The sequence below is a fragment of the Onychostoma macrolepis genome, chromosome 12 (assembly GCF_012432095.1).
Source record: "Onychostoma macrolepis isolate SWU-2019 chromosome 12, ASM1243209v1, whole genome shotgun sequence".
In the NCBI taxonomy this organism is placed as follows: Eukaryota; Metazoa; Chordata; class Actinopteri; order Cypriniformes; family Cyprinidae; genus Onychostoma; species Onychostoma macrolepis.
The window spans coordinates 18,646,177-18,661,050 of record NC_081166.1 but is presented as its reverse complement, the minus strand read 5'-3'; the positions used below and the strand labels follow the sequence as shown (position 1 = coordinate 18,661,050).

General features: G+C 36.9%; 1 protein-coding gene across 2 annotated transcripts in view; it reads left to right on the top strand.

The window, feature by feature from the left end:
- Positions 1-3,324, top strand: part of plcd3b (phospholipase C, delta 3b) — a 96,278-nt gene extending 92,954 nt beyond the window's left edge. For both annotated transcript variants that reach the window (XM_058793491.1, XM_058793490.1), the window contains one exon: positions 36-3,324. In XM_058793491.1, coding sequence (XP_058649474.1) covers positions 36-169 — 134 coding nt within the window. In that variant the 3' untranslated portion in view covers positions 170-3,324. The remainder of the gene's footprint in view (positions 1-35) is intronic.
- The last annotated feature ends 11,550 nt before the right edge of the window (positions 3,325-14,874 follow it).

Genomic DNA, 14,874 nt, shown 5'->3' with positions numbered 1-14,874 from the left:
TCACTGCACAAGCTCATTCAACATCTGTTCTGCAGGTTACAGACATGTTCATCTGCTGAATGCAGACGGCTCTAGCATGTCGCCCTCCAGTCTCTTCATCCACGTTAAAATCACACCTGGCTACAGCAGCCCTGCTGGACAAATGGGCTCTCATGGTACCAGAGAATAAAGCAACGAGTTAAAGCACCTGGAGTGCCCTTATTTGGGAAATTACAAGTTGTATATGAAATCTGAGACCCAAAATTGCCACCACTGAGTGTGAGACATTATAATTTATTTAAAAATGATGCAGAAGTCATTGTCACACAGTGGAATAAAATATGTTTGTCTTGTTTTCCAGTAAAAATAAGTACATATCCTCAAAATGTTCATTTTACAGGGAAACGAAATGACAAGACTGAATACAGTGTAGAATTGCAAGGCATTTTATTTGTCTTGAATTAAGTTAAGGCTTATAGTTTAATTGTGACAATTTATGAATATCATTATTTTACTGGAAAACAAGATTATTATTTTATAATAAAATTATTAAAATTATATAAATATATATGTGCAGATGTATGCATATTCCAAATGTACAATGTTAATGATGTTATGTGATGTCTTAAAATGGCAATGCAATACATTTAATATGTACCAGCCCATGTTATACAAATATTATGTTACATTTCCTAACAAAACATTTTACTATGCAGTTATGAGTGGAATTGACTCAGAGAAGCATACTTGTATATTTTGTGTTGACAATCGCGGAGTCCAACCAACATAATCCGTATGCACTTGGTACAATAAGAGCTCTCTAAAACTACTGCACTTAGATGTCAACATAAAGACAAGTAAAGAAAGAAAAAATGATTTTATTTGTTTCTTAGATATCAGATTGCCAAGTTAACTCTAAAACCTTTTGAATTTTTATGTTAAAGTATTTACAGCATTTAACTTGTGTAGCAGTTATTTAGTCAGTTTTTCTCATTTTTATCATGTATTTATAGAATAGTTATCTTTAGGATATTTCTCTCAAAGTGCAGTTTGGGCTTCAGTAGTTTAAGGGTGAATCCCATTTCTCTGTCTTACCCCTTCCCCTACGTCTTACCCCTAGCCCTTGTCCCTCGAAACCGAGTGGTATGCGCTAGGGGTGAAAACATACCCCTATGAAATGAGACACCACTTGGTTACGGTTACGTCATCATACACCGTCGCTAGCTGGCTGCTACGTCACCAGAGCCGACAACTGTCGATCACAAACTTTGGATCGTTTTACAAACTTGTTAAAACTGTAGATATGCATGAAGTCCATTCAAGGCTAGTCTGCGGGACTGTTGTGCAAATCAGCAATGTAACGTTAGCGTCGCAAACTAGCGATTTTTTAAAAACGTTTCAATTAAGAACATGGTTGCAAATATATATGTACAGGACTGTCTAGAGCACAAAACAAGACTGTCGTAATTTTTAAATAAATTATTTAAGCCGAAAATACTTGATTGTTGCCGGTTGCGCAGTGTGTTCTGGGTACCCCTCGGTTTCAAGTAAGCTCGTGAAAATGCTTGGTTTTAAGGGGTATCTACCCCTTCCCCTTAGCCCTACCCCTCGATCAAAACGAGAATTGGGACAGCCCTTACTCTCACGTGAACGCGCAAAACTAAGGGGAAGGGGTAAGGGGAAGGGGTAAGACAGAGAAATGGGATTCACCCTTAGTCTAATTATAAATGCTTGAAAATGCTCTGTTTGTTTTGATATGTTTTGATGTTACCTGATTGGCCAATATGATATTAATATTAATGAACAGAATCAATGCCAAGTACTCTGTCATGTAGCCATTTAAAAAAAAACATGTTAAAAGAGTCATGAAATGGAGAATCAAAAATTCTTGATATTTAGACATACAAGAGATTACTCTACATTAAAAGCATAATGCAAGTTTCAAAACTCAAACTAACTCCCCAGTTTAAAATATGAATTATTTTCAACCCTTCTGAAATGCCCAGATTTAAAATCTTAAGAATCGTGACATTACAATTCTCCTTGACACGCCCCTTAACATGTCTCATCATCATATGAAATTAAGAAGGTGTGTTCTGAACAACTCATGTCTGTCCATCAATCAATTACAATACTGCTGTTAGGTAAAGAAGGACCTTTTTGGTGCAATATAAGTTGCATTATATAAACTAACCTAGAGAAACATCAAATAAAAATCTGAAACTGTATTTCATGACCATCATGACCTGTGATCAGTGTAATATGTAAGGGCTCATGTACAGACATTCTTTATCGCAAAGTGGTTTACTGCTGTTTATGCATTAGTGAATCAAACCAATAACTACAAATTCACCTTCACACTGTTCCTGTTAGTAGCATGAAAACCATCTGTTATCTATATTGTAATTATTTTATATGCAGAAAGTTGAGTCTGAATGCAATGACAGGGTATTCTACATGCCTGTCAACCTATTTGCATACCTCCGGGCAGCCAATAGCGAGAGTTTGGGGTATGGCTACTATAGCGGTCTGAGCCAGAAGGTGTTAAAGCTTCTGTGAAAAAAAGAAAAAAAAAGCCAGTGTGAAAAATGAAATTCAGATTCTGTTACAGAAGTACATGTACAATTTAGAAAATTTGCCAAAAAACACAGAGATAAACAATGGTATAACAAGGGTACACGTGTGTGTGTTTTGTAAACAAAGATTAAATAACTTGATGAAATGTTTAAGTTTTAATCGATACAGTGAACTTGCAGAGTTTTTTTTTTTCCTCAACAGGTAAGCTAAAGGTAAAAGTATTCCTAATATGTTTAACCTTTACTGAAAGTAACCTACTTTTACCTGGCTGAGGCATGCCCTCACTTTTATAGACCCGTAAGAGCTGTGTTTGTGTTGTTTGAGTTAGAGGCATTTGCAAAGGTTGTTTGAAAACATACTTTATTTTTGTAGTTCCACTAGATGACACCAGTAGCACAGAAACGACCTACCCTTCAATCTTGTCAGCTGTTATATTAAAAATAGTGATGTGTAATAACCAGTTTGTCTGTTGCGAACTGTGCTTTTGTTGTAAATTCTGTTTGAAAAAACACAATATCCTACATAACATGTCCAAGTACCTGTATGTGTGCAAAAAAACAAAACAACTAAAAATGTATTAGAAAATAAATGTATTATTTGTCATTCCCATACAGAAATGTAACGCATGATATATATCCCTAATCGCGAGTTCTGTTGTCATGTATGTTTTCTTATAAGACAATATACAGGTGCATCTCAATAAATTAGAATGTCGTTCGTTTATTTCAGTAATTCAACTCAAATTGTGAAACTTGTGTATTAAATAAATTCAATGCACACAGACTGAAGTAGTTTAAGTCTTTGGTTGTTTTAATTGTGATGATTTTGGCTCACATTTAACAAAAACCCACCAATTCACTATCTCAACAAATTAGAATATGGTGACATGCCAATCAGCTAATCAACTCAAAACACCTGCAAAGGTTTCCTGAGCCTTCAAAATGGTCTCTCAGTTTGGTTCACTAGGCTACACAATCATGGGGAAGACTGCTGATCTGATAGTTGTCCAGAAGACAATCATTGACACCCTTCACAAGGAGGGTAAGCCACGAACATTCATTGCCAAAGAAGCTGGCTGTTCACAGAGTGCTGTATCCAAGCATGTTAACAGAAAGTTGAGTGGAAGGAAAAAGTGTGGAAGAAAAAGATGGACAACCAACCGAGAGAACCGCAGCCTTATGAGGATTGTCAAGCAAAATCGATTCAAGAATTTGGGTGAACTTCTCAAGTAATGGACTGAGGCAGGGGTCAAGGCATCAAGAGCCACCACACACAGACGTGTCAAGGAATTTGCCTAGAGTTGTCCTCTCCTGAACCACAGACAACGTCAGAGGCGTCTTACCTGGGCTAAGGAGAAGAAGAACTGGACTGTTGCCCAGCGGTCCAAAGTCCTCTTTTCAGATGCGAGCAAGTTTTGTATTTCATTTGGAAGCCAAGGTCCTAGAGTCTGGAGGAAGGGTGGAGAAGCTCATAGCCCAAGTTGCTTGAAGTCCAGTGTTAAGTTTCCACAGTCTGTGATGATTTGGGGTGCAATGTCATCTGCTGGTGTTGGTTCATTGTGTTTTTTGAAAACCAAAGTCACTGCACCCGTTTACCAAGACATTTTGGAGCACTTCATGCTTCCTTCTGCTGACCAGCTTTTTAAAGATGCTGATTTCATTTTCCAGCAGGATTTGGCACCTGCCCACACTGCCAAAAGCACCAAAAGTTGGTTCAATGATCATGGTGTTGGTGTGCTTGACTGGCCAGCAAACTCACCAGGCCTGAACCCCATAGAGAATCTATGGGTAATTGTCAAGAGGAAAATGAGAAACAAGAGACCAAAAAAATGAACTGAAGGCCACTGTCAAAGAAACCTGGGTTTCCATACCACTTCAGCAGTGCCACAAACTGATCACCTCCATGCCACGCCAAATTGAGGCAGTAATTAAAACAAAAGGAGCCCCTACCAAGTATTGAGTACATATACAGTAAATGAACATACCTTCCAGAAGGCCAACAATTCACTAAAAATGTTTTTTTTTTTATTGACGTTGTCTGTGATTCAGGAGAGGACAACTGTAGGCAAATTCCTTGACACGTCTGTGTGTGGTGGCTCTTGATGCCTTGACCCCAGCCTCAGTCCATTCCTTGTGAAGTTCACCCAAATTCTTGAATCGATTTTGCTTGACAATCCTCATAAGGCTGCGGTTCTCTCGGTTGGTTGTGCATCTTTTTCTTCCACTCTTTTTCCTTCCACTCAACTTTCTGTTAACATGCTTGGATACAGCACTCTGTGAACAGCCAGCTTCTTTGGCAATGAATGTTTGTGGCTTACCCTCCTTGTGAAGGGTGTCAATGATTGTCTTCTGGACAACTGTCAGATCAGCAGTCTTCCCCATGATTGAGTAGCCTAGTGAACCAAACTGAGAGACCATTTTGAAGGCTCAGGAAACCTTTGCAGGTGTTTTGAGTTGATTAGCTGATTGGCATGTCACCATATTCTAATTTGTTGAGATAGTGAATTGGTGGGTTTTTGCTAAATGTGAACCAAAATCATCACAATTAAAATAACCAAAGACTTAAACTACTTCAGTCTGTGTGCATTGAATTTATTTAATACACGAGTTTCACAATTTGAGTTGAATTACTAAAATAAATGAACTTTTCCATGACATTCTAATTTATTGAGATGCACCTGTATGTCTATATGTTTTCCCGTGTTTCTGTGTTGGATTACTTGTCATTAAAAGACTGTTTATTCGGACCTACTCCTTGTCTCCTCGCTCCTTGCTCCTAAGTATTGTGACAGTATCACTGTATTCAATGATTAAGCAACGTTAAGCGTTTTTTATAATGGTTATTTTCTATCAGAGGAAAACACTTAACATGCATGCATATTGTGTTCATATCCTGGGTTGCTTACGTGCATATAATTTGCATCATCAGTACATTGAGTTTGACCTTTTAATATTACATTCTTAATGCATTAAGCCACGTCAAAGTTTTTTTTTTTTTTTTTCTTTATAACTATTTTCTATGGGAGGAAAATGCTTAACATGAAACTTTACTTGTTGTTTTCATATTCTGGGCTTCTCTGCTTGCAAACACCTTTAAGAAAGGCAAAGAATATCCAAAGTCACTGATTCAGTATTTTATATCATGCTTAAATAGTTAAATTCTGAACTGACATTGTAAGCATTAATGATTATTATGTGTCTTGTTAAATGGTTAACAATTATAATATATAATATGATGAAAAAAGTAAAACTCATTGTTTTCATAATACTTTCTATAGACCCTTGTTTTTTGTATTGTAATGAAGAAGCTTTTTAACATAAATTGTCATTACCGAATATTTAATACTAATTCCATATATATTGTTTTTCAATAGGTCAAGCACCTTTTCATAAATATGACTGTTTCCGAGTATAACGGTATAACAGAGCAGGTTTTAGGTTTTTAGATGTTTAGATGCAGATATGGAAGAATCCTAAAATAACATTGCATAGTTTTCATTAAATATTGATTCTTCTTAAAGCAACAAATAAATACATACACACATACATAAGTAAAAGAAGCCAAGACAAACGAATGATTTTCTGTTTTTTTTTTTTTATGGATTAACATTGAAGACAGAAAGCAGCTGGTAAATGCGGTCGCTTTAATGTTCACATCCATCCACCTCGGATTTATTTCTCAACGGTTTATTTGAGACATAAACGAATGTTTTCGATTATATTTGCCAAGCTATCATTTATTTTGAAATAATCTTGTCCGAGTTTGTCCAAGAGAAGTCTTTCTTATTGAGAGAAGTGAGGATGAATGCGGTCCGGAGCGCGAGTGTCCTGCGACACGTTGCTCTGCAGTTAGACAAAAATTTCTCACAAGCACTCATAAGCACTCATTTTATTATGTTCTTCTATGTACTGTGTTCGATCGCTGGAATGTTTTGATTTATAAGGCTGTAAAACACATGGAAATTATCAAGCTGCAACCTCCCGCTCTCTCTTGAAACCAACACAGAAGTGACTAAAACTGCAATTCATCGACAGGCCGCTAGAGGCTGGCTCCAAAAGGGAGTCAGTCCCATAGACTCCCCATGTTAAAATGCCCAATTTTACAGCAGAAAAAAATATGTTTACAGCCTGGTACAAAAAGTGGTTTTGGTCTATATAGCTAATTTTGCCCTTCGTGACAACTGTGAGGGGGGTGCATTTTTTTATAACTCGTCTGTTTAAGTTATATTAAGCTTTAAAGTTCTGCATAATTAAGGGCATGGCCACTTGAGTGACAGCTAGCTGATAGCACATGTACATCTCGGTGACATCTATTTGATGTCTGCATTTACATCTGCAAGACATATTTTTTAGGGTGTTTGCTCATCTGCAATATGTCTATAGGATGTTTCCTTTTAAATGTCAAATAGACATCTATTAGATGTCTTTAAGATGTTTATGATTTAGAATGTATGTAAAACTGACATCTGAAAGACGTCTGTCAGATGTTTGAAGACAGCAGATGCTTTCCAGATCAAGAGATCTTTAACAGACATCTTACAGACGTACGTGTGCTATCTGGTGGACTGCCACTCTGCTCCAGAGTGTGAAACTCGCTAGAGTGTAAAACTTAGAAAACTGGCTTTAAAGATTTGTATTTGTACAGAAAAAATAATTATAGGTAGGACACTGATAATCTGGCAATTAGATGTTTTAATGAAAATGATCTCACACTTGATTTTTACCGCTATATTGATATTGTACTCTGCTTTTGCACTGTCTGCAAAAAGTGAGATGTCACGCCAAGGCAAAAGGCAGTAACTTCCACATTATATAGGGTGCTGACCACCATTTACAGAATCATTATAGTAACATCTGGATAAAATCTAGTGAACATTGGCTAGGCTATAACATCTAGTAATGTGATTCTTTTTTTTTCTGACCATAACAACCAGACAAAAAGTTAAACGTGAGTGGATGCCATTTTGCAACCAATTTATTTGCAATGTTCGCTAACATTAAAGGATGCAAGACATACTTAGCCGATTGTTTTTACATCGAACAGAATTAAAACAGCTTAACCTATAAGAACGACTTGTGGATTGATGTGAACGCCAGCAGGGATAATGCTCTGAATGAATTAAACATCTCCAATGGCGTTCATTGCAATGGATTTTGTCTACTTAAAAGAAAAGGAAGGAAAAGGATTTAACTTCGAACAGTTATTGATTTTATGTGTGATATGCAGTCACGGCATATGAGTCCTCATGTACAGAAGTGAGCAGCCCCAGACTTACAGCTGGCACGGAGTGAATAATCTGCATCATAAAAAAACACTTTAAAGATTATTTACGATTAATTACTGTTGCCAAGTTATCGAATCATTATTACTTACAGTGCTTTGTTATATCCCAGCAGGCACCGGACGTCAATATAACGTCAGGTTGATGTTGTGACTCCAACGACGGAGAGATGTTGCATTTTGGTTGAAAATGAAAATCGGGTTGACGTCAGAACCCAACGTCATATTAATGTCAATCTCCAACGTTGGACAGACGTTGTATTTTGGTTGAAAATGAAAATCGGGTTGCGTCAGAACCCAACGTCATATTGACGTCAGAACCCAACGTAAGATTGACATCAATCTCCAACGTTGGACAGATGTTGCATTTTTGTTGAAAATGAAAATCAGGTTGACATCAGAACCCAACGTCAGACTGACGTCAGAACCCAACATAAGACTGACGTCAATCTCCAATGTTGGACAGTAGTGGTGCAACGGATCACAAAACTCACGGTTCGGATCATACTATGGATTCTGAGTCAAGGATCGGATTATTTTTCAGATCAGCAAAAAAAAAAAAAGTTTGCTCTTCATTTATTACTAAAAGCTTACTTTAAGTACTTCTATACCCCAGCAGAAACTATTAGCTTAACTACTAAAGTCAGTAATAAAACAAGAACAATTGCACAAATTCCAAGCATAGATGTACAGCCAACATAAAATTATAGGCTATAAAGACAGTAACAGTAGTATATTCAGGTGCAGAAATGTAATAATTGAGTTTAAAACAGCACAATAATGCTTACTGCATAAGTTAAATACAGATTGATCTTTGGTAAAGCTGTGGTGTTGTTTGAGGCTGCTGTCTCTTTAAGACTAAATGCACGGACCTAAATACTGACACACATTCGGTTTTTTCTTAGTCAGCGCTGTACACGTTAACTTAAGATATGGACATAACCTACTGTGTTTACCAGAATACTTGCCAAAACGGGTATTTTCACTTAACTTTGTGTGTATGTATCCATCTGTTGAGGCATTGTCTGAAACGCGGTTTCTGAATCGCGCCGCACTCTCTCTCTCTGTGCGCTTCGGGTGAGCGCAGAAAACGGCTCGAGTCCTGATTCGATTTCTCCTTCATCTGAATGGTCTGAAATTGCTTGAATGTGTAAACTGGTAAACATGTGCAAATGATAACTTTCAGTCTACTGGTTGAATTTAACAGTTAATCCGCGAATCACATGCGTGCCAAACCGTGGGGACTGGTCCATACGGATCACGGATCATCTAAGATCCGTTGCACCCCTATTGGACAGACGTTGCATTTTGGTTGAAAATGAAAATCGGGTTAACGTCAGAACCCAACGTCAAATTGACGTCAATCTCCAACGTTGAACAGACATTGCATTTTGGTTGAAAATGAAAATCAGGTTGACTTCAGAAACCAAAGTTAAATTGATTTCAACCTCCAATGTTGGACAGACATTGCATTACATCCCTATTAAAACTGGCCATTACCACATTTGCCATCAACCTGTGAACACAAAAGGAAGAGTTAAATGTCCAAATAATTGATTATACATAACACATTATGAACCGCTTGTTATAGTTTGTCATATCCAGTGTTGGGCAAGCTACTTGGAAAATGTAGAGAGCTAAGATAACAGTTACTCTTCTTTAAATGAAGCTTAACTACACTAAAGCTACAGCCCTGGGAAATGTAGCAAGCTACGGCAACATGGCAAAAGTAGTTTACTACATCCAAGCTATTTAAAAATTTAAATTCTATTGAACCAACATCATACCAAGTCAATACTCTCTCAGATACACTGTAAAAAAAAATCCGTAAAAAAACGGATAATGTACTGGCAGAAAATTACCAGGACATTTTCTGTTAAATTTACGGACATTTCCTTCCACATTAAAAAGGAAAATTCTGTAGATTTACATTTTCTTCTGTACCATAAACGGACAATCCGTTTTGCAGAAATTTCTAAAAAATTATAGCATAGGCCTATCTTTAGTAGCAAATAAATCCAGCACAATATATACAAATTGAACATGGTTTATTTTTACCTCATGTAAACATTCTTAAAAGTGCGTTCAGTAGCTTTTATTTGCCTTTAACAGGTGAAGACAAAAATATTATTACATCAATTCATTTAACAATGTGTTTTAGTTTTAAACGGCACCAGGCAGAAAAAGGAAAACATGAGCAGCTACTTGTACAATATTGGTGTTGCACCAAATAGTGGTCACAAAGATAAACTTCACTGTGAAACAGTCAAGACTCAAAACATTTTCAGATACATGGGAAAAAATTAATACAAAGCCAGGGCTGTCATTAATAACAATTGCTACAGAATTCTAGTCAATAGTTAAGTGAAATGTTATTTAAAAGGACAGTTCACAACAAAAATGTGAATTCTGTCATCTACAATTGACATGGTACTGCAAAAAAAAACAACAAAAAAATTTTGTACATCATTTGAAAATAAAGAACAAAGATTCATGCACTCATGCCTAACATTTCAATGTGAAACTAAGAGAACTATACAATCTAAATTAAGAGCAGGGCTCCAAGTGTTTGTGTGCTTTTAGTATCGCTTGCCATGTGCCAGCTTGGGGAAACTACTTTTTTTTTTTTTTTTTTTGCTGCATGTTCAGTCCAAGTTCCATGTTGAGATTTGAAAAAAGCTCAAATTGTACATGGATTCTCGAAGTTGTTCACACATGAGTCTTGGAAGCATAGGTTCCCTTCATCTGAACCGTCAACCCTCGTTCAGGATTTCTTCACAGGAAGACTGGAAATGACAAGAAATTAAATGAATGAAAGTGAAGTATAGAGTAACGTGTAGAACAGGTTTAGATTGAATTATCAAGTTCCAGTTCAAACATTGTTTATAAAATGCTAAACTTGTATTTCCAGTGGTCTCCAATTGTATCTGTCATGTTAACTTGTCAACAATGTTTTATGATATACTTAAAGGGTTACTCCACTTTTCCCCATGTCGTTCCAAACCTGTAAAAGCTTTGTTCATCTTCAGAACACAATTTAAGATATTTTGGCCCAGAAAAGTATCGACAAAATATTGCATCTGCCATCAGTGGTTCAATCTGAACTTTATGAAGTGATGAGAATACTTTTTGTACACAAAGAAAATAAAAATAACGACTTTATTCAACAATTCGTCACATCTGCGTCACAGAAGTGCCATTTTGGAGAATACCCACTGTTCTGTGTCAGCCGCACCACATGGATACGCTGTTTTTGTTAAATAACGACTTGAATAAAGTTATTTTTATTTTCTTTGCGTACAAAAAGTATTCTCATCACTTCATAAAGTTCAGATTGAACCACTGATGGCAGATGGACCGTTTTAACGATGTCCTTATACTACGTTTCTGTGCCTTGACCGTGTAAGGACGCTTGCTGTCTATGGAGAGTCAGAAAGCTCTCAGACTTCATCAAAAATATCGTCATTTGTGTTGCAAAGATGAATGAATGTCTTATGGGTTTGGAACGACATGAGGGCGAGTAATTAATGACAGAATTTTCATTTTTGAGTGAACTAACCCCTTTGATTATTTTCAACTAAACAGCAACACAACAAAATGCTTTATACACAGTTTCATTACATATGTTCCTTACATTTGTATGAATTCCAACGTAGGTGCCATCTCCTCTGGATATTTTATGTTTAAAATAAAATGAAGAGAATGTGTAGCTCAGCCACAATGGGGGAGGAAATGATAAGTTCTTGAATGACAGCAATCTGGAATCACCAATAACAATAAAAAAATAAGAAATTATAAACACATTGTAAATTCAGAAAGCCACTCCAAACATTGATTACATCTTTTCTACACAAAGAACTTCAATAACAAAGTCAACTGAATAAACGACTCAATGACTAATTTTTGTCAGTATTGGACATCCCTAAAGGTAAATAAAAATGGAAGCATATGGGTAGTAAAAATCTATTTGAAATATGCAAAATGGCAATGCATTGCAATACATAAAATGGCAATGTAGTTCTGTATTTTTATTTACATTTTGCCATACATGTGTCCAAATTTTAGTGTAAAATGAAAATTCAGTTATATAATTTACATTTGCCATTTTCTACACTAGTTTTAATATGCAAATTAAACACATATTTTAACACTTTATAAGTTAATTATTCACAATATTAAATTAATTAAAACAAAAATTATTAACCAAATTGATTAGATGTGTTTAACATGTCCAAGCAAAAACTGTAGCAAAATTATCATTTAAATGCTGTTTTTCCTAAATTTGGCTGTGACTTGACAACAAATGCTAGAGAAACTCTTCTCCGCCCTCAAAAAAAAAAAAAAAAAAAGCATTAGCCTTTATAAATAGTGTTTTTTGAGTAAAGAAACCGCTGTACTTATTCAATCAACAGTTCTTTATTTACCTTCAGACTGCAAACAAGCCGAGATGCTCCAAACTGCGCGCCGCACTTCATTGACGAGAGAGGCGGGAGGAATAATGAGGTTTGACTGACAGTTTGAGGAGCCAATGGCGTTACGAGCTTTAGTGTCTGTGGCATCACTTACTGATCCAGGATCAGTGATCCGTAGCAGTTATATTTCTGATTTGAGTTTGAGTTTCAGAATGCTTTCTTTGGAAAATGTAGCATTAGCTTTTGTTGACGCTACCGCGCTACTTGATCAAAATAAGAGCTTAACTACCGAAAAGCTATTTGATTCAGAAAGCAGTGACGCTACCGCCACGCTACTGAGAAATGTAGTTAAAGGGCATATTGCAGGTTAGAGACCCCAGTGAGTCGATGTATAGAAAAATAATGTAGGAACTAGATTTTCTTTAAAATAAACTTTAAAATACGCTATTAAGGCTTCTGGAGTCGTTTTTGTGAGAGAATTTTACTTCCGCATCTGAAAACCGCCAAAACCGGAAGTGACGCATCAAAAGGGAGAGCGGTCCATTTCAATCATAGGAAAACAATGGATCGCAATGACAGTTCGGACGCTGTGCTATGCGGCCAAGAGAGCAGGGACAGGTCAGGATTAAATAGAACAACAGTCAGAGGAGACAGATTGAGTTAATGTGGGAGGAGAACAGGACAGGTGTCTTGGTGAGAGACCAGTCAGCTTACAGATATACACACACCTTAACTAACGATATGTATTAATCAGGCAATAGCAAAGCTAGTATTGGTCATCTATGAGTATTGATACTTACCAGTAACAGAAACTAATAAGCGTTGATCAGGCGTGTCACGCTCATTAATATCCGACACTAACGTTACGTGATGTAGCGGTTTCTCATCACCGCAGGAGAGAGAGAGAGATAAACACGTTTTTGATTCATAGGTGCTTGTGTGGGAAATGCGAGGCCATGGTCACAGCTGAGGAAAGTCAGTGCTGCAGGGAGTTGGATGCATACCGAGTCTTAGAGGAGAATGTGACCCCCACACTTGATGTGCAGTGTCTGAGTCTGCACCCAGGCTTTGAGGCTTGCTGTCTGAACCCATAATATGTGCTACAGATAGCCTATATGCACTTCAGACAGGAGCATGGACCTCTCCAGGCCAGCAGACACATGTATGTTTAGGGCAGAGATCAATTATTAATCTGAGCTGAATATTTGTATGTATAAATACATAGTAAATTAAAGATTTGAATATTTAAACTATCTGAATAATTTTGTTTCTCAATTACAAGTTGCCTATATTTAGGTCACGACTACCAGTAAATAACACTTTTTGATCCTATTGGTATAACACAGTAAATATAGACAGCATACAGACAAGTTGTCCCCTGGGCCTGTGGTGTTCTGTGCAGGCACATCAAGCAATGGCTGTTGTGTCAGCCCTTAGAAGACTTTATAAAGGAAGGAGGAATTTATAAAGATTTTGAATGGCCCCATTTTGGTCACAATAAAAAATAAATCACAATCACAAATTGTTTTACTGTATAAAAACTTGTTTATGAAGTTTACATCATAATCTGACACATTTAAAAACATTTAACAATCTTTCAGTCTGGGTATCACACTACTGCGTTGTTAACGTGTGTTAAATTGTGAATGCTGTGCTAGATACACGCCAACAGCCTCATCTTGTTGATCCTCTGGAAAGAGGAGCAGGTGTCTCCCGCCGGCGGCCGAACACAGGCGGACCGAGACCCAATGAAGGTGCTGTGTGCACCGAAGAAACCGCACCGAGTCTCACTAGGCTCTTGCTTCGGCATCCCATGTGGAACTCATATCGCCGGGATGATAATCGTGATCGTTAAGCTACACAGCACCGCGTTTGAAAAAACATTTTCAAGTCCTGCATTAACAGTTCATATGGTATTTTCATACAAGTTCATATATTCATTTGGAAAAAAAAATTAACCTGCAATATGCACTTTAAACTAGTAGCGTCACTACTTGTATATCTGGTCATACTGGTCATATCTAAGTTGAGCGAACTTAAAAAAACATTTTTTACCAGCTTCAGCAGATTTTTTTTTTTTACAGTGTGGTTCTACTGTGGTGCTAGATGGAAGATCATGGGCCCACCCAAACTGCTAGGTTTATATCTTCTGGAGACACAACTGATATCATGCAATTTCAAAACCTAAAACCTTCCTGATGTTGATGCTAAAAGGCAGTGAGGACACATCTCTTAACATTTACTTGGGTCTGTTGTATGCAGTACCGCCGCTCCCTATACGCAGAGTACGCAGTTTGCGTAGGGCACCAACTCCCAGGGGGGCACCATCCCATTTGCTCAAAAAAAACATACATACATATATATAATATATATATACTGTACATACAGTGGGGCAAAAAAGTATTTAGTCAGCCACCAATTGTGCAAGTTCTCCCACTTAAAAAGATGAGAGAGGCCTATAATTTTCATCATAGGTATACCTCAACTATGAGAGACAAAATGAGAAAAAAAAAAAAATCCAGAAAATCACATTGTAGGATTTTTAAAGAATTAATTGGTAAATTCCTCGGTAAAATAAGTATTTGGTCACCTACAAACAAGCAAGATTTCTGGCTCTCACAGACCT